At 61.1% G+C, this 18,486-nt stretch overlaps 1 protein-coding gene across 1 annotated transcript in view; it reads left to right on the top strand.

Annotated features, from left to right (window-relative positions):
- IGLON5 (IgLON family member 5) overlaps nt 1-17,968 on the top strand; it is a 34,648-nt gene extending 16,680 nt beyond the window's left edge. The window contains exons 2-8 of the mRNA XM_078850473.1: nt 6,182-6,260; nt 9,368-9,600; nt 11,142-11,261; nt 11,751-11,882; nt 12,044-12,164; nt 15,515-15,666; nt 16,134-17,968. Coding sequence (XP_078706599.1) covers nt 6,182-6,260; nt 9,368-9,600; nt 11,142-11,261; nt 11,751-11,882; nt 12,044-12,164; nt 15,515-15,666; nt 16,134-16,234 — 938 coding nt within the window. The 3' untranslated portion in view covers nt 16,235-17,968. The remainder of the gene's footprint in view (nt 1-6,181; nt 6,261-9,367; nt 9,601-11,141; nt 11,262-11,750; nt 11,883-12,043; nt 12,165-15,514; nt 15,667-16,133) is intronic.
- The last annotated feature ends 518 nt before the right edge of the window (nt 17,969-18,486 follow it).

Here is an 18,486-nt window from a genome sequence, read left to right as displayed (position 1 = left end):
ACCAGTCCATCAGCTTCCCCTCTGTGGAGTCCCATGGCCCAACGGGCCGGTCCACGGGCCTTGTCCCCGGTGGGCAGAGACATAATCTGGGGGGTAAGGAGAGAGAAACAGAGCGGGTGGCTGGGTGCAAGGAGGGGGAAGAGGTGATGGATGAAGAGCGAAGGCAGAGGGAGGGTGGCTAGCCAGGCCAGGGAGGATGGCTGGCTACAGACAGTGGCGAGCGATCTGGAAGGGAGGACCAGAGAAAGAAAGGGTGACAGCTAGATAAAAAGCGAGGGTGGATTAATAGCTAGATCTCTCTTGGGGGGACACAGCTGGGGGATCCCACCTGCCCCACTGGATGGCCGTGGGGAGGGGAGGGGCCAGGCATCTGGGGGCAGGACAGATACCCTGGGTATGGTCGGGTCACTTGGCAGGGCTGCATTTTCCACTGCGTGCAGCCGATGAAGTGAGCTGTAGCCCACGATAGACTGGTTAGTCTCTAGGTGCCACAAGTCCCCTGTTCCCGTTGTTCTTGTGGTTTCTCTCAGAACCCGTGGGGCTGTGCGCTGGAGGGTCGCCCTCTTCTCCGCTGCCGGGATCCCTCCCCCAATCCTCCCCATTCCCACCAGTCCCCGAAATGAGCCTCAATTGGGTGGGCTGGGGGTGGCGGGGGGGTTCTGTCCCCAGCTCCGGAAGGGGAGTGGGGTATAGTGGTTAGAGTGGGGGAGGGGCTGGGAGCCAGGACTCCTGGGTTCTCTCCCCAGCTCTGGGAGGGAAGTGGGGTGTAGTGGTTAGATGGGGGGTTGGGAGCCAGGACTCCTGGGTTCTCTCCCCAGCTCTGGGAGGGAAGTGGGGTGTAGTGGTTAGATGGGGGGCTGGGAGCCAGGAGTCCTGGGTTCTCTCCCCAGCAGCAGGGACACACACACTGTTCATAGTCCCTGGGATTGCAGCTCCAGGCAGGCGCTTTCCCGCAGGGCCATGAGGTCCCCTTTGCTGCCCCCTGTAGTGATGGGACCCCCCCCCCCAGAAATGGGGAGGGGGGACGGGGAAGCGAACTGAGAAATAAGCACCAAGGGAGTTCTGCCACCTTGGGCTTCGGGGTTCTCAGGCCAGCTGCCTCTGGAAGGGCCGGGTGGGGGTGGGGAGGCTGAGATCTCGGCATCGAAACAAAGGAACTGAGGACAATGGTCCAGAGAGATAAAGGAGACACAGAGAGAGAGAGAGAGAGAGAGAGAGAGAGAGAGAGAGAGAGAGAGAGAGAGAGAGAGAGAGAGAGAGAGAGAGATTAACACTGCATCGTCCATCCATCCGTTCCCTTACACAGCTGTCTATCTATCCACTCCACTCCACTCCCTCCCTCTATCTATCTATCCAGATACACCCCCCCTCTATCCCCATACACCCCCCTCTATCTATCTATCTATCTATCTATCTATCTATCTCTCTATCTATCCCCCCATACACCCCTATCTATCTATCTATCTATCTATCTATCTATCTATCTATCTATCTGTCCCCCCATACACCCTTTCTATCTGTCTATCCATACACCCCCTGTATCTATCTATCTATCTATCTCTCTCTCTATCTATCCCCTCCACCCCCTCTATCTATCCTGTACAGTAGTGAACTGTCTGCTTCATGTCTTCATCACACCTCAATACAGGTGAGTTGTTTCAAGACGTGACTCCCCCTGGAGTCTGTGAATTTCGGCGCAGCTGAGCTCATGAAATTTGTCCGTTGCCATCTCCCGTGGTCGGGGAGGAAAGGGTGAAGATGTGATTTTTTTTCTCCCCCAGGGGCGAGGAACCCAGCAGGCAAATAAAGACCCCACATGTATGATGGTTTAAAACCTTGTGTCTTGACGGCAGTTGTGATTTCGAGGGCCGGCGTTGTGATTTGGGTGCAGTCTCTGGCCTCGGGGGGATCGTTAGGATTTCGGAGCCATCTCCGGATTTTGACGGGAAATTTGCTATTTTGGGGGAGCATCTCCTGCTCTCCGTGACGCTGGTACGATTTAGCGGGGCAGTTGGGGGACTCTGAGGCGAGCCCGTGGTTTTGACAGTAAGCCTGTGACTCTTGCAGGGCAGTGGTTGGGTTTGAAGGTGGGCTGGTGATTTTGGGGGCACAGTCCCGCGGCTGTGAGGGCATGGTCATGATTTATGGCAGGAGTCTCCTGATTCTCAAGGCCGTGACCCGACGTGGGGGGCAGGCCCGCAGTGGGGACGGCGGTGTTGTGGGTTTTATGGTGATCTCCCAGTCGGGGGGGGCGGGTCACCAGGGCCAAGACACACAGGCTGAGACACCGACATGACACCCCGTCTGAGCAAGCGATTCAGAAAGAGCTTATTGATTTTGAAAAGGCCACTGGGACGGGAAGCAGCCCTGCCAGCTCCCATCAGCGTCCTCCGGCTTCGGAGGCAGACAACAATTTCCTCCCCCCGCGCCCGGTTCTTTGCACCCAATTCCAGAATTGTTTCCCCGCCCCCCTCCCCAGCCCCACCCAGCTGGGATCCCACCACAGCACGCGAGGGACTGAAGAACCCGGAGCAATCCCTCGACTGGGGAAAAGCCAGTGAGAGAGGAGGGATGGGAGGGGAAACTGAGGCTCCCAGTCTTGACCGCCTCGTTGTCCCCTTCCCCCCAAATGGGGAACACAGCCAGGCAGGTGAGAAGCGTAGGGGTGGGGCGAGGGGATGGGAAGGATCTATCAGGTAGCTTGGGGGAGGGGATGGGGAGGGGTGGGTGAATACATACATACCTTCTCTCTCCTGCCCCGTCCATCTGTTTGCAGACACCCGCTCTCGCTAGCTATCGAAATCCGGCCCTGTCCCCGGTGCGGTCAGAGGGTGACTCCGGACTAACATCAGAACTCACCCCCTGAAAATGCCCAAAGGAGAAGTGGGAAACCTACTGGCCCACTCACTGCCTCAGTTTCCCTGGGGGGTGACAGTGGGGTAGTGTGTGGCCCTGAGCTGGTTTCAGGGAGGCAGGGGGACAACTGCCTCCCCCACGTCTAGGCTGAGCTGAGCACCCCATTTCTGTGCTGGACTGAGACGGGGAGGGGAGGGGCGGCATTTAAATGGGGTTCCCCTGCCCGCGGGACGCGTGTGTGTGTCCCTGCTGGAGGGGCTGGGCCCTGGGGTGTGTGTGTCCCTGCGGGGGGGGGAAGGGGGCGATCGGGGGCATGGGTGCAGCATGTAACACAGGGCAGCAGGGACACCCCCCACCCCCCCACACACACACAGTCAGAGCTGCCTAACGACACCCTGAGGATCATCATTACAAACACGGTCTCCATTTTTATTTGCTGCATTATCTTACCAGCTCGAGGCCTTGCCTCAGATCACTGTACGGACCCCCCTCCCTGAGGCGGGAGAGAACCCAGGAGTCCTGGCTTCCAGCCCACCCCCCGCCCCCTGCCCGCTCCTGCATTTAGACCTCGCTGCACCTCAGGGTGCATCCTGGCCAGGCTCCATAAATCACCTGAATTAGCCAGAGCCGGGGGGGGGGGGGGGGGGTCCGTGGGTGTTATTAGTCAAGCAGCGGGAGCCGCTTTAATACCCCAGTAAGAGCTGGGCTTGCAGGGTCAGGAGTGAGGGGCAGAGCGGGGTGCGGGGGGCTGGGCTAGCAGGGGCTGTGGATCGGGAGGGAGGGGGCTGGCAGGGCTGGGGCTGGGGGCTGGAGGGGGTGGGCAGGAGCCTGGCAGGGGTAGGGAGCTAGAGGGGCTGGCAGGGCTCGGGTTGGGGGGGCAGGGGGCTGGCAGGCAGGGCTGGGGAGGGGGGAGTTGGCGGGGGGCAGGGGGCTGGCGGGCAGGGCTGGGGAGGGGGGAGTTGGAGGGGGCAGGGGGCTGGCGGGCAGGGCTGGGGAGGGGGGAGTTGGAGGGGGCAGGGGGCTGGCAGGGCGGGGGGGGAGTTGGAGGGGGGCAGGGGGCTGGCGGGCAGGGCTGGGGAGGGGGGAGTTGGCGGGGGCAGGGGGCTGGCAGGCAGGGCTGGGGAGGGGGGAGTTGGCGGGGGGCAGGGGGCTGGCGGGCAGGGCTGGGGAGGGGGGAGTTGGAGGGGGCAGGGGGCTGGCACGGCTGGGGAGGGGGGAGTTGGCGAGGGGCAGGGGGCTGGCGGGCAGGGCTGGGGGGGAGTTGGAGGGGGCAGGGGGCTGGCAAGGCGGGGGGGGAGTTGGAGGGGGGCAGGGGGCTGGCGGGCAGGGCTGGGGGGGAGTTGGAGGGGGCAGGGGGCTGGCAGGGCTGGGGGGGGAGTTGGAGGGGGGCAGGGGGCTGGCAGGCAGGGCTGGGGAGGGGGGAGTTGGCGGGGGGCAGGGGGCTGGCGGGCAGGGCTGGGGAGGGGGGAGTTGGAGGGGGCAGGGGGCTGGCAGGGCGGGGGGGGAGTTGGAGGGGGGCAGGGGGCTGGCGGGCAGGGCTGGGGAGGGGGGAGTTGGCGGGGGGCAGGGGGCTGGCGGGCAGGGCTGGGGAGGGGGGAGTTGGAGGGGGCAGGGGGCTGGCGGGCAGGGCTGGGGAGGGGGGAGTTGGCAGGGGGCTGGCGGGCAGGGCTGGGGGGGGAGTTGGAGGGGGCAGGGGGCTGGCGGGCAGGGGAGGGGGGAGTTGGCGGGGGGCAGGGCTGGGGAGGGGGGAGTTGGAGGGGGCAGGGGGCTGGCAGGGCTGGGGGGGGCTGCCGGCTGCGATGATCGATCGCTGTCTGTGCCCGTCTTCCCCTGTCACCTTGTCGCGGGCTCTGAATGCAAAGTGACAGACCCCCCCTCCTGTCCCCCCCCCAGCCTGTCCGGTCCCATCCCCCAGCCACTTCGTCAGGCAACTCCCCCTGCCCCCCACCGGTGCCTCTCAGTCCCGACCGGCAGCCCCCTTCTGCCCCAGCCCTGCCCCCCATCACACCCCGGGGCAGGGAGGGTCACTGGGGGGGGGGGCTCCTCTCCGGCTTCGGTTAGTTGCGTCCCTGCTGCAGCTCTGAGCCCGGCCCAGGGGTGTCTCACCCCACCCCCCGGACCCCCCTTCTACCCGGGGCAATAGCCGGTTCACCCCATGGGCCCAGCCCCCCCCGCCACTGGAGTCACGTCCCTGCTGAGCCTGGGGGACATGTGGCCGAGGGTCCGTATCGCCCTGGGGGAGCCGGGAAGGGAAAAGAGCCTCTGACCCCCGGTTCCCCGACCCACAGCCCCCCATGATCTCAGCTCCCCCCCACCCAGCCCTGCCGGTGCCTCCCACTCCTGGCCTGCAGCCCCCCATGATTCCCGCACTGCCCCTCCCGCCCTGCCGGTGCCCCCCACTCCTGGCCCACAGCCCCCCGTGATCCAAGCCCTGGGCTCCCCTGTGGTTGTTACATGGTGGGGGGGCAGTGAAGAGGAGGGGTTGAAATGAGACAAGCAGGAGGGGCTCTTGGCCTCTGACTCCGTGTCCCGGGGAGGCGGGAGAGGAGGATCCATCACCGAAATCCCCCTGACAGAGCCAGACAGGTGCTGGGCGATGGAACAAACAGCCCCGGGGCTGGGATCAGAACTCGGACGCCTGGGTTCTCTCCCCGGTTCTGGGAGGGGAGTGGGGTCTAGTGGTTAGAGGCGGGGGGGCTGGGAGCCCGGACTCCTGGGGTATCTGTATGTTCCTGCTGTTTAGTGGGGAGGATCTTTGGGGCTTTTAAAATCCCCCAGCGCCAGCTCTGCCCCACTAAGACCAGAGCGGCCTGCGCGTCGGGGGCCGAGTCCTGTGAGCGCCCCCTGCTGGGCTCAGCTGAATTCACCTTCCAGGGGGGTTGAGCGACTGCGTTATAATCCCCTCTGTCCCCAAAGCGAACGACTGCTAGGGGGCGCTGTGCTGGGGGGGGCTCCCCTGGCTGTCATGGCTGGCCCCAATGCCCCAGGGCAGCGCTAGGGGACAGCCTAGCAATTCCTCCAAGAGGCTGGGCTTGAACCCGTGGATCTGGGCCAAACCCCAGCTGGGGCGATTCCGTTCAGCTTCCCTAAATCCTCAAACTGCGATTTCATTCACTTCCCATCTGAAATCGCACAGAATTGTGAATTAACCAGCCGCTGTGTCCCCACCCCAGAGGTGGCTGCATGTCAGCACCAGGTGAACCAGCCCCGTGTGTTGTGATGTGCGGCTGTTACCCAGTTGCCCCACCCCAGAGGTGGCTCCATCTCAGCCCTGGGCAAGCCGCCCCCCTGCATTGTCTTACCCATTCTCTCTTTCTGCCCTCAGGGCTGCTGGTGCAGAGCCTGGAGTATAACCAGCCGGCCGACAACTACACTGTGTGTCAAGGGGACAACGCCACGCTAAGGTGAGACCCTGCCAGAGCGGCCCCCACGCTGGGAGGGTGTGGCTGGGTGTCTCTGTCCCTGCTGACCCCTGCTGGAGGGGCCCCACCCCGCTCCCTGCAGCAGGGCCCCCCCCAATGCCACTCACCCCACGTCTCACCACATCCCTGCGTTGCTTGGTGTTTGCCAGCACCCGACAATAACAGGCGTGAGCCACATTAGGGTTCTGATGAGAGACCCGGTGGTGATCAATTGTGCTTGAGAGACCCTAACGATAATGGCCAAGAGACCCCACAGGGACAAACCACACTGGGGAGACTCGACCGTAAGAGCTGAGCGCGGCAGTGTTGGGACGAGAGACCCGACGATAACAAAGCCGGGTGGTGGGTGGGTGTCCCCTTCTGGGCATCAGTAGGGGATGTGAAAAGTTGTGATCTATCGATCTATCCCCATCCACCCCCTCTGTCTATCTATCCCCCCATACACCTCCCACTATCTATCTATCTATCCCCACACACCCCCTCTATCTATCTATCCATCTATCCCCCCATACTCCCCCCACTATCTATCTATCTGTCTATCTACCCCTTCTATCTATCCATCTATCCCCCCATACACCCCTTCTATCTATCCATCTATCCCCATCCACCCCATCTATCTATCTATCTCCATCCTCCCCCTCTATCTCTCTATCTCTCTCTCTAGCCCCACACCACCTTGTCTCTCTCTCTCCCCCGCTCCCTCCTGCAATGCACCAGCCAGCCTGAGTCATGCTCAGCCTGACCTAGATCCGGCTTCCCCCGCCCCGCGCCGCAGCCCTCCAGCGGCTCTGCCCGGGGGTGATGGGGCTGGGCTGACCTAGACACTGGGGGTAAGTGGGTTGGGGGCCGACTGGGAGTGGGGCTGTGCGGTGGGTGCTGAAGGGAAAGGGGGAGCCCACACAGGCCCCCCGCAGGGCCCTCCTACCCCATATCTTCTTCTCAAAACCCCTGCCCCCCTCTCCACCCCGCCAGGCTGGCTTCCAGGCCCCTAACATCGTCTGTGACTTCCCCACCCCGACCGACACTGAGCCAGTCACAGGCAGGCTGGGTGCCTCACCCACCCAGCCGGGGGCGCTCCCCGACCCCCTCCCTCGCCTGCCCCGTACAGATCTTGGAACAAGACCCCCCACCCTGCCCCCTAGTGCCGCCTGGGGCATGGGGCCAGCCCTGCCTGCCAGGGGAGAGCCCCCAGCCCGCTCCGCCGAGCGCTGATCCATCCGCGTCCTGCAGCTGCCGGGTGCTGGTGCCTGGAGCTCCTGACACCTGGAATTATTCAGTGACTGTGGCATTAACAGAGAGAAAACAGCCCCCCCCCCCCATTCAATCCCACTCTGCTGATCGGGGGACTCACAGGCAGGAGTGAGCAGGAATGGCAGGGGCTGCGGGTTGGGAGTGAGGGGCACCGGCAGGGCTGCGGGGGGCAGGGCTGGGCTAGCAGGGGCTGCGGGTCGGGAGTGAGGGGCACCGGCAGAGCTGGGGGGGCAGGGCTGGGCTAGCAGGGGCTGCGGGTCGGGAGTGAGGGGCACCGGCAGAGCTGGGGGGGCAGGGCTGGGCTAGCAGGGGCTGCGGGTCGGGAGTGAGGGGCACCGGCAGGGCTGGGGGGGCAGGGCTGGGCTAGCAGGGGCTGCGGGTCGGGAGTGAGGGGCACCGGCAGGGCTGGGGGGGCAGGGCTGGGCTAGCAGGGGCTGCGGGTCGGGAGTGAGGGGCACCGGCAGAGCTGGGGGGGCAGGGCTGGGCTAGCAGGGGCTGCGGGTCGGGAGTGAGGGGCACCGGCAGAGCTGGGGGGGCAGGGCTGGGCTAGCAGGGGCTGCGGGTCGGGAGTGAGGGGCACCGGCAGGGCTGCGGGGGGCAGGGCTGGGCTAGCAGGGGCTGCGGGTCGGGAGTGAGGGGCACCGGCAGGGCTGCGGGGGGCAGGGCTGGGCTAGCAGGGGCTGCGGGTCGGGAGTGAGGGGCACCGGCAGGGCTGCGGGGGGCAGGGCTGGGCTAGCAGGGGCTGCGGGGCGGGAGTGAGGGGCACCGGCAGAGCAGGCCCGGTTTTGGGACATGCCCACGTAGGGATTCAATTGACAGGCTGCTGTTTCTTTCCAAGCTTTGCTGATCCCTCTGTCCCAGGTCTGGGAGCCGATCACGTGTTTTCGGGGTGTGGGGCAGGGGGATAAAATGAGCTGTAGAAGCTCCGACATCTCGCCTTCCTTGGGTCTGGGGACACAACTGCTCGGGAGCTGGGAAGAGAACCCAGGAGTCCTGGCTCCCGGCTCCCGTGACTCTTTCAAGGTTCTTTATCCAGCTGGTGCTGAGATGCAGCCACCTCTGGGGGGAGCTGGTTCACAGCCGCACCGTACAGAGCTGAGAGGCAAAGCTGGACACCGGCTCCTCCAGCCACCACAGGGGAGGTTTCCAGGAGGTAGAATGGAAACGGCCTTTGGGCCGGGAACCAGGGTGCATGGGACAGCAGGAGGGCAAAGACTGGAGGGGGAAAGTGCTGGCCTGGGCGACCCCCCAGCCCTGCCGGTGCCCCTCACTCCCGACCCGCAGCCCCTGCTAGCCCAGCTCTGCCAGTGCCCCTCACTCCCGACCCGCAGCCCCCTGCCAGCCCAGCCCCGGGCTCCCCGGCGCCTCTCACTCCCGACCCGCAGCCCCCTGCCAGCCCAGCCCCGGGCTCCCCGGCGCCCCTCACTCCCAACCCGCAGCCCTCTGCCAGCCCAGCCCCGGGCTCCCCGGCGCCCCTCACTCCCGACCCGCAGCCCCCTGCCAGCCCAGCCCCGGGCTCCCCGGCGCCCCTCACTCCCGACCCGCAGCCCCCTGCCAGCCCAGCCCCGGGCTCCCTGGCGCCCCTCACTCCCGACCCGCAGCCCCCTGCCAGCCCAGCCCCGGGCTCCCCGGCGCCCCTCACTCCCGACCCGCAGCCCCCTGCCAGCCCAGCCCCGGGCTCCCCGGCGCCCCTCACTCCCGACCCGCAGCCCCCTGCCAGCCCAGCCCCGGGCTCCCCGGCGCCCCTCACTCCCGACCCGCAGCCCCCTGCCAGCCCAGCCCCGGGCTCCCCGGCGCCCCTCACTCCTGACCCGCAGCCCCCTTGTCTCTGCCCCCAGCTGTTACATCGACGAGCAGGTGACCCGGGTGGCCTGGCTCAACCGCTCCAACATCCTGTTTGCGGGGAACGACAAGTGGTCCATCGACCCGCGGGTCCGGCTCCTCACCAACAGCCCGGCCGAGTTCAGCATCCTCGTGGCCCAGGTGGACGTGTGGGACGAGGGGCTGTACACCTGCTCCTTCCAGACCCAGGCCAGGCCCCACACGGCCCAGGTCTACCTCATCGTGCACGGTAGGGGCCGGGGGAGGGCTGGGCCCGAGGGGGGGATAGGCAGGGACAGGGCGAGGAGGGGGAGGGCCCTGGGGGCTGGGCTGGTGGGTTGAGGATGTGGGGCTGGGCTGGGGCAGAGAGGCGTAGGGGGCTGGGCAGCGATTGGGTGGGGGGCTAGGCCCGAGGGGGGGACTGGCATGGGGGGGGGTGAGGGGATGGGCAGTGACTGGGGTGGGGGGATGGGCAGAGATGGAGGAGCAAAGACCAGTGGGGGCAGAGGACAGGGAGGGGGCTGGGTCATCATGCAGGGGGTTCGGGGGGAGTCAGTGCAGGCATGCATGGCTGAGAGGGGAGGGGGGATTGGGGGCTGGGGGAGGGGGCAGGTGCATGTGGTGGGGGATGGGAGCTGGGGGGCTGGGCCATGAGGAGGGGCTGCACAGAGATCTATGGCCAGTTGGGGGGGGCAGCAGGGGCGGGGCTGTCTCCTGCTGTAGGGCTTGTGCTGGACCCATGTGTGTGTCCATCCCTAGTGCCTGCGACCCCCCCGAATCCCCCCCACGCCCTGCCCAGGGCCCTGTGACTTGGGGCTAAGTTTGTGATTTTAGTTCCCCCCGTGCCCTGCCCCAGAGGTGGCTGCATGTCGGGCCCGGGGGGCCCTGGATACCCAGCCCCCCATGCCGCGCCCCAGAGGTGGCCGCATGTCAGGCCCAGGCCAGGGGGCCCTGGATACCCAGCCCCAGAGGTGGCCGCATGTCAGGCCCGGGCCGGGGGGCCCTGGATACCCAGCCCCAGAGGTGGCCGCATGTCAGGCCCGGGCCACGGGGCCGGCACGGGGCGCGTGATTGGAGCCAGGAACCGAGGAGATTTTGCCGTCTCAGCCGCCCCCCCCGGGTGTCCGCGGCACCAGGAAGTGGGGACAATGGGCCCTGATTGGCTCCGGGGGGACAATTGTGGGGTCCCTGCTGCAGCTGTTCGCCGCTTTGCCCTGATTGGCTGCGGCTCTCGTCGTTCGGCCAATCAGCTCGCACAATGGGCCTTGTTAGCGGGGCTGGGGGAGACTCGCGTCAAGGGGTGGCTTTTTTTGGCTTTTCCACCAAATTGTCCCACGGGGGGGGGAGGGTGAGTCCAATGTTAACACCCCGTGCGCTGCCTGCCACTGAGATGCGGCCACCTCTGGGGTGGGGCGTGGGGGGTTTGTTATACGGGGACCCCTCACCCAGCCCTGGGATGCAGCCACCTCTGGGGTGGGGCGTGGGGGGTTTGTTATACGGGGACCCCTCACCCAGCCCTGGGATGCAGCCACCTCTGGGGTGGGGTGTGGGGGCTGGTTATACGGGGACCCCTCGCCTGCCTCTGGGATGCAGCCACCTCTGGGGTGGGATGTGGGGGCTGGTTATATGGGGACTCCTCGCCTGGCTCTGAGATGTGGCCACCTCTGAGGTGGGGCGTCTGGGTACCAACCCCACTTGGTCAACCCCTAGCACCAGGCATGGGGGGCTCAGAGGGGAGGGCGCCCCTCGGGGGACAGAGGCTGACGCTGCTCTCCGCCCCCCCGCCCACAGTGCCAGCTCGGATCACGAACATCTCCTCGGCCGTGACGGTGAACGAAGGGAGCGACGTGAATTTGCTGTGCGTGGCCACGGGCAAACCGGAGCCCACCGTGACCTGGAGACAGCTGAGAGGTAAGAGGGAGCGGGCCGGGGAGGGGGCGATTTGCAGATGGGGGGGGAAGGCGAGAGTGGGAGGGAAGGAGGAGGAGGCAGGGAATGATTTGGGGAAGGGACAGTTGGGGGGTGGATCAAGGTAGGGGGATATTGGGGGGGATTTGCCGGGATATGGGGGGAGGGAGGTTGGTCGGGCTGAGGAAAAGGGGGATCTGGGTAGAGTTGGGGGCTGGAGGGGCTGGAGCTGTCATGGAGGAATCAGACAGGAGCCTGACCTGCTGCCCCTCACTCCCGACCCGCAGCCCCCTGGGCACCCCAACACCCTGCAGCTTGGCCGGTGCCCCTCACTCCCGACCCGCAGCCTCCTGCTGGCCCAGCCCTGGCAGGCGGTGGCCGTACCTCAGGAGGTGTTTGTAACTGTTGTGTTGTTGTGTGTCTTTTCTCTCGTGTGTAAGTCTGTGTTTGTGTCTGTCTCCCCCCCGCTCCACACCTCCTCCCCACACACAGACGGGTTCACCAGTGAAGGGGAATATCTGGAAATCACCGAGATCAACAGACAGCAGGCCGGGGAGTATGAGTGTGTCACGGCCAACGGAGTCTCTGTGGCCGACAGCAAGAGGGTCCTGATCACAGTCAACTGTGAGTCAACCTTTGGGCTTCCCACTCTAGGGGGCGCCGGCTCCCATCCAGCCTCAGGGCAGGGACTGGCTGGCTCAGCGGGGCAGGCAATGGAATATGGGGCCTTTCCCCTCTAGGGGGCGCCAACTCCTCTCCTTTTTTCCTTTGCTTTCTCCTCTCAGATCCTCCCACCATCAAGGACGTGAAGGACGCCTATCCCACCATGGGGAAGCCGGCACTGCTGAGATGTGAGGCCATGGCCGTGCCACCTGCCGAATTTGAGTGGTTCAAGGATGACAAGCAGTGAGTGACCCTCCTAACCGGCCCCACCCGCCCCCTCCAGGAACGGGCCCCTTTGCCCTGCCCTGGAGTGACTGACGTCCAATCAGCGACCCTCTGACCTCTCATTGGCCATGCAGTGTCATGTGATCTGTGGTAGACTGGATGTCACATTTCCCCTCCCAGTGAGATCTGAGCTGTGACGGTCTCCTCCAGGACAGATTTAATCCCCTTTCCGGGGCTCTCTGTCGTTGCTGGGGGTTTGTGTTGGTTGTTGGATGATTGTTGCTACGCTGGGTGATGGATGGTTTGTGGAGTCGGTTGAAGGGTTGATTATTGGTGTTAATTTGTTGGGTCTGTTGCTTTGTAGGGTTGGTCGTTGGGCTGGTTGACGGGTGGTTTGTGTCGTTAGTCGGTTGTTGGCTGGTTGCTGGTTTGCGGGGTTCGTTGTTGAGTTAGTTAATTGATGGTGTCAGGCTGATTCCCCACTCTGGCACTTCGAGGGCAGGAAGTGGGGCCCGCAAGGGTTCTAACCGTTAATACCGGCCACTCCGGGCTTGTATTGAGCTCCCACGGTTCCAGCTTCTCTCGGACCTTGGCTTGGCAAAAAAGACGTGATCAGTGCAAAAAAATGGATTTTGGGCTTGGTCTCATGGAAGCGATGCAGGGATGGGGGTGTCTCGTCGGCTGTGACCCGCTCGCCGCGGGTGCGCTAGAGGGCGGTTCGGGCTCCGGTTGAGCCTCTCGCGCCGGTTTAGCTGCGGCTGCAGGGGCGGCCTCTGTGGCCCCCTTTGGTGCTGGCTCCCCTGACTCTGGTGCTGGCGGGTTCTGGCTGGGTCCCTGTAGGAGGCTCAGGAATGGGGTTAGGTGTGGAGGCCTGTTTAGCCTGGCTGCGGGTGACCATCCCCACCCGTTTTGTTACCCTCACATGGTTGGCTAAGTCTTCTCCCAGCAGCATGGGAATGGGATAATCGTCATAGACGGCAAAAGTCCATATCCCTGACCAGCCCTTGTACTGGACAGGCAACCTGGCTGTAGACAAGTTAAAAGAGTTGGCCTTAGAGGGTTGCACCATCACATGGGCCTCTGGGTCAATGAATTTGGGGTCCACCAGGGATTGGTGCATGCTGAGTGTCTCGCCTCGCAGTAATCTTCCTCCCACCCACACTCACAGTGTCCCTTTGCTCTGGAGGTGTTTGCAAGACATCTGGGCCTGAAGGCTCTTGGTGAGACTCTGGGGTGATGAGTTGCAGTCGGCTGGTGCTCTTGGGGCAGTTGGCCTTCCCATGCCCCAGCTCATTACATTTAAAGCACCACCCAGCTGTCTGTGGGCTGGGACAAGGTGAGTGGTTGGAGAGTGGGGTGGTAGGGCGAGAAGGCAGCTGGGGTCTCCCTGGCTGTGTGGAGGGCTCCTCCTTGCGAGGTGGGGCCTTGGGCTGACTTCGATGGTGGGGTGTCGTCTTGGGTTGCCCCTTGTGGTATCCCTGCCAACTGCTACTGGCCTTCTTCTTCTCTGCCACCTCCACCCATTTGGTTACAATCTGCCCCACCTCGATTACAGTTTTGGGCTTCCCATCTAGGGTGCACCTTTCTATTTCCTCAGGAACACGCTCTAAGAACTGCTCCATTTGCATTGGGAGAGATCGATCTTCCTGAGATTTAACACTTGCTCCTGATAGCCAGGCACCCCAATGTTTCACAGTGTGGTGGGTGTGTTGGGAAAATGCCACGTCTGGTTTCCACCTTAAGGCCCTGAACTGCCGACGGGCCTGCTCGGGTGTTAGCCCCATTCTGATTCTGGCCTTTCGTGTAAAAAGTTGGTACTCGTCCATGTGTTCTCTGGGCATTTCAGCTGCCACCTCTGCTGAGGGTCCACTGAGCTGCAGCCTCAGCTCCACCGTACACTGGTCTGGAGGGGCGTTGGACCCCGTTCGAAATTTTCTAAGGCCTCTGTATCATCACCTGCCTCGTATGTGGGGGATTTCTTGGAATGGGGAGCGGGACCCGGAGAAGGACTGTACCTGGTGGACCCAGCTTAGCCCTTTCCAGCTCTAAGCGCTTCAGCTTTGACATCGCCTCCAAGGGCTTCGCTCCTCTTTTGTCCTCCGCTTCCAAGCACATCATCTGTCGAAAGAAATCCCTGTCTTCCGCAGTCAGAACTCGGTTCAGCTTAAAGGTTACAAGCAAATAAAAGCATCTGGGGTTTAGCACAGAGGAGTCCAGGAGCCAAAATAAAGAAATAAACCTGATCACGTCTCTTTAAACATTCCCTGTCCCAGTGATTCCTTCCAGGTATGGGAAATAATTTTTCAGACTTGGTTCACACCTCAGGCAGCGTTCCTGCCTCTCGCAGGGCTGCTCCCTGTCCCTGCAGCTCAGAGAACAACAGACAAAGGGAAAGTTTCTTTCCCCATTTTAAAAAAAGTTCTCGCCCTCCCATTAGCTCTTTTGGCCAGGTGCCCACTTGCTTTCTTGACCTCGGGGACTTTTTAACCCTTTACAGGTAAAGCAAGTTGAGAACAGCTACCAAGAGGGATTTTACAGCTAACTGGCTGGGTGGGTGTCCATCAAAGGAGCTACCCACCCCCCTTCATTTATCACAGATGGTTTGTTGAGTTGGTTGTTGGTGTGCTGGGTTGGTTGTTGGGTTAGTGAATTGGTGGTTTGTTGAGTTGGTTGTTGGTGCGTTGGGTTGGTTGTTGGGTTAGTGAATTGGTGGTTTGTTGAGTTGGTTGTTGGTGCGTTGGGTTGGTTGTTGGGTTAGTGAATTGGTGGTTTGTTGAGTTGGTTGTTGGTGTGGTTATTGGGTTGATGGTTGGTGTGTTGGGTCGGTTGATTGTTGGTTTATTCAGATTGCTCGTTGGCAGGTGGGTTGATTGTTGGTTTGTAGGCTACAATTGTTGTTTGACAGCTGAGTTTCTTGTCGATTGGTTAGTTGGCTCTTTGATATCAGGGTTCTTGGTGGTTGCTGGTTTAATGGTTGGTTGGTCTATTGGGTTGCTGGGGGCTTCCTGGTTTTGTTTGGTGCATCGGTTGTTGGCAGTTTGGGTTGGTTGCTGGGTCTATTGTTTGTTGGTTGGTTAGGTTGGTTCTTGGGCTGATTGTTGGTGTGTTGGGTCAGTTGTTGGGATGGTTGTTTGGTGGGTTGTTACTTTATCAGGTCGGTTGTCAGTTTCCCCTCACTCCTGACCCACTTCCCCCTGCTAGCCCAGCCCTGCGTTCCCCCAGATCTGCTGGTGACCCTCATTCCCGACCCACAGCCCCCTACTAACCCAGCCAGTTCTGTAGTTTGTCGTGTTTCATGCTGGTTTGCTGATAAACTCCCTACCAGGTGTGAAACTGTGAGATCTTGTAATGCTCCCCCATCTTTGCAGACTCTTTGGGGGCCTCGAGGGGCTGCAGATCCAGAACGAGCGCACACGCTCCATGCTGCTCATCGACAACGTCACCGCTCGGCATTATGGGAACTACAGCTGCCTGGCCTCCAACAAGCTGGGAGTCTCCAACGCAAGCCTGCGGCTGATACGTACGATTCCCCGCCCCGTGCAACGGCTCGTCCCGCCCACTGCCCCACCCTCTGTCATTCACCGCTGGCCCCGCCCACCATTCCCCTCAGAACCGCCCACTCTCCTTCACCACCGGCCCTGCCCACCGTTCCCAACAGCCCCGCCCATAATTCACAGCTGGCCCCGCCCCCTGTCTTTGAAGACTGGCCCAGCCACAAACCCCCAAAGGGGTATAGTAACATTTAGATAGAATGTCCTGGCTCCAAGCACCCCTCTGCTCCAACCCATAGACCCCACTCCCCTCCCAGACCAGGGATAGAACCCAGGAGTCCTGGCTCCCAGCCCCCCCCAGCAATCCAAACCAACCTTCTCTAAAATGCTGAAGGCCAGTGAGGTACTTTAAATGCTTCTGAAAATCACCCGTGGTGCCCGCAGTCCCTTGAAAGTCTAGTCCCTGGCTTTGAAATCCTCTTTCTTCTCTTGCCAGGACCCGGTTCTCTGGAAAACATAGCAGTGACCGGGATGGAGTCCCCCTTGTTCCTGGGCTTGCTGTCGTCTGCCTTTGTGACTCTCTTGTTTAAGATCTAGCGTGTTCGGCGGACGCAGTGGAAGGAGAGGAGGCTCGGACAGAGAGGGAGAGCGCGCGAGAGAGACCTTCTCCTTTCCGGGAGAGACGAAGAGAAAAAACAAAGAAACAAATCTTATCGAGAACCCCAGCACTGTGAGGGAAATGTGAAAAAAGAAAAAAAGAAAAACGACAAAAAAAAATATGCATTTCTTTCTACGGCCATTTTCCGTCACTTTCCATCCCAGACACTTCCAGCCGGACTTGTTCTAAAGGGACAAACAAACTGACCTGCAAAGACACAGGGCTTTAAAGGGTTAACGGCCAGTGCTTCTGTGCCCCATGGGGGCCCCCGCAATAGGGCTTGTGGTGAGGGGTTGTTCCCCTTCTCTGGGAGAGTTTGGGGTTCTCAGCTGCCATGAAAGACGAGCTTCGGTGGCATTCGCAAATGTGGGGGGCTGGGCCTTTCTGTAGCACATGGAGTTTTTGAGTGGGGAATTTCCCTAGTTTGGGGCTGAAAAATTCCTCAGCAAACAAAGTTTCTTGGGCTGAGAATGACCCTTGTTTACACAGGTTTTGGACTCTGAATTTCCTGATTTCATGAAGCTTTCCTGGCTGAGATTTTCCTTCGCTCACAAAGTTTTCCGGGCTGAGAATTCCCTTGGTTTACACAGGTCTGAGGCTGAAAATTTCCTTCCTTCACAAAGTTTTTTGGGGCTGAGAATTACCCTGGTTTGCACAGGTCTGAGGCTGAAAATACCCTTAATTCACAAAGGTTTTTGGGCTGAAAATGTCCTTAATTCACAAAAAAAATTGGGCTGAGAATGACCCTTGTTTACACAGGTTTGAGGCTGTGAATTTCCATAGTTCGCAACCTTTTGGGGGCTGAGAATGGCTCTGATTGACAAAGGTTTGAAGCTGGAAATGTCCTTAGTTCACAGAATTTTGTGGGCTGAGACTTATCCTAATTTACACTGGGTTTGGCTTGAGAGTTTCCTTAGTTCACAAAGGTTTTAGGGGCTCAGAATTTCCCCAGTTTATGCACGTTTCAGGCTTTCTTAGTTCACAGGGTTTTGTGGGCTGAAAATTACCCCAGTTCTGGGGTGCAGATTTATTTCGTTCACAAAGTTTTCTGGGGTGAGAATTTCCCTGGTTTACTGAGTTTTCAGGTGCGCCTTTCCTTTATCCAGCGAGTTTTTTGTGAATTTCCTTAGTGAACAAACCAAACCAAAATATACCCCCCTTTTAGCTGTCAGTTGCCTCACTTAATCCAGCGATTTGCCCCAGTGGGAATTTTTTCACCTAACAAATTCTTTGCCTGGTAATTTTCATCGCTCATGAAGTTTTGTGGCCTGCAAATTGCCTTCAGTCGGTGCCAGTTTTGCCTGGGAATTCCCCAGGATCACAAAGTTTTGGGGGCTGAGAATGTTCTTCATTTTTCAATCGTTTCCCCACCCCCTGGCTCGGAGAAGACAGAACTGGAAGCTGGCTGCTGCCTGGGGATTTGGATTCAGCACCTTGATTCTGCTACTTTCCTGCACTCTGGGCACGAGGGGGCTCACATGCCCTGCTCAGATGTCCGGCTTCCCAGCCTAGGACGGAGGAAGGCTCATAGCTGAGCATTGGAACCACCCGTCTCTTCGGCTGAGGAGCTCCCCTTCCCTCTCTCCGTGCATGGGGGCGCAGCTGGTCAGGTCCGAGACGTCCCCACCGAGCCAGAGTGAGTCAACCGGGAGGGGACTGACTGGGATGGGCTTCATGGGGGGGCTCAGGCTTCAAGCAGTTGCCGGGGGGCGGGGAGTGGGGGGGGGGGGCGGGCTTCTCCTGGAGCCTGACAAACATTTGCAAAGTTGGTGTCGTTGTTCACAAAGTGGGGACCTGGCGGCAGGAGACCAGGAGACCCTACAATAACAAAGGGGCCCACTCAGTCCCAGCTGCTGCAATGAGGCACCGGTTTGCCGATCCGTAACAGAATGGGAATGCAGGCCTGGCATTTATGAGAGACCCTACAATAACAACCAGCATGTGTACAGCCTTGTCCTTCCCAAGAGACCCTACAATAACAACCAGCATGTGTACAGCCCTCCCCCTCCCCAAAGACCCTACAATAACCACTGGTATGCGTACAGCTCCACCCCTGCTGAGAGACCCTACAATAACAAACCAGCATGTATACAGCCCTACCTGTCCTGAGAGTATCAACTTTCCTGAGAGACCCTACAATAACAGATGGGTATTTATCACCTTAATGAAATTAAGTTAATGAACCCGACTA

The sequence above is a fragment of the Lepidochelys kempii genome, chromosome 24 (assembly GCF_965140285.1).
Source record: "Lepidochelys kempii isolate rLepKem1 chromosome 24, rLepKem1.hap1, whole genome shotgun sequence".
Taxonomy (NCBI): Eukaryota; Metazoa; Chordata; order Testudines; family Cheloniidae; genus Lepidochelys; species Lepidochelys kempii.
The sequence above is the reverse complement of the archived record's forward strand: the minus strand, read 5'-3'. Positions and strand labels throughout refer to the sequence as shown.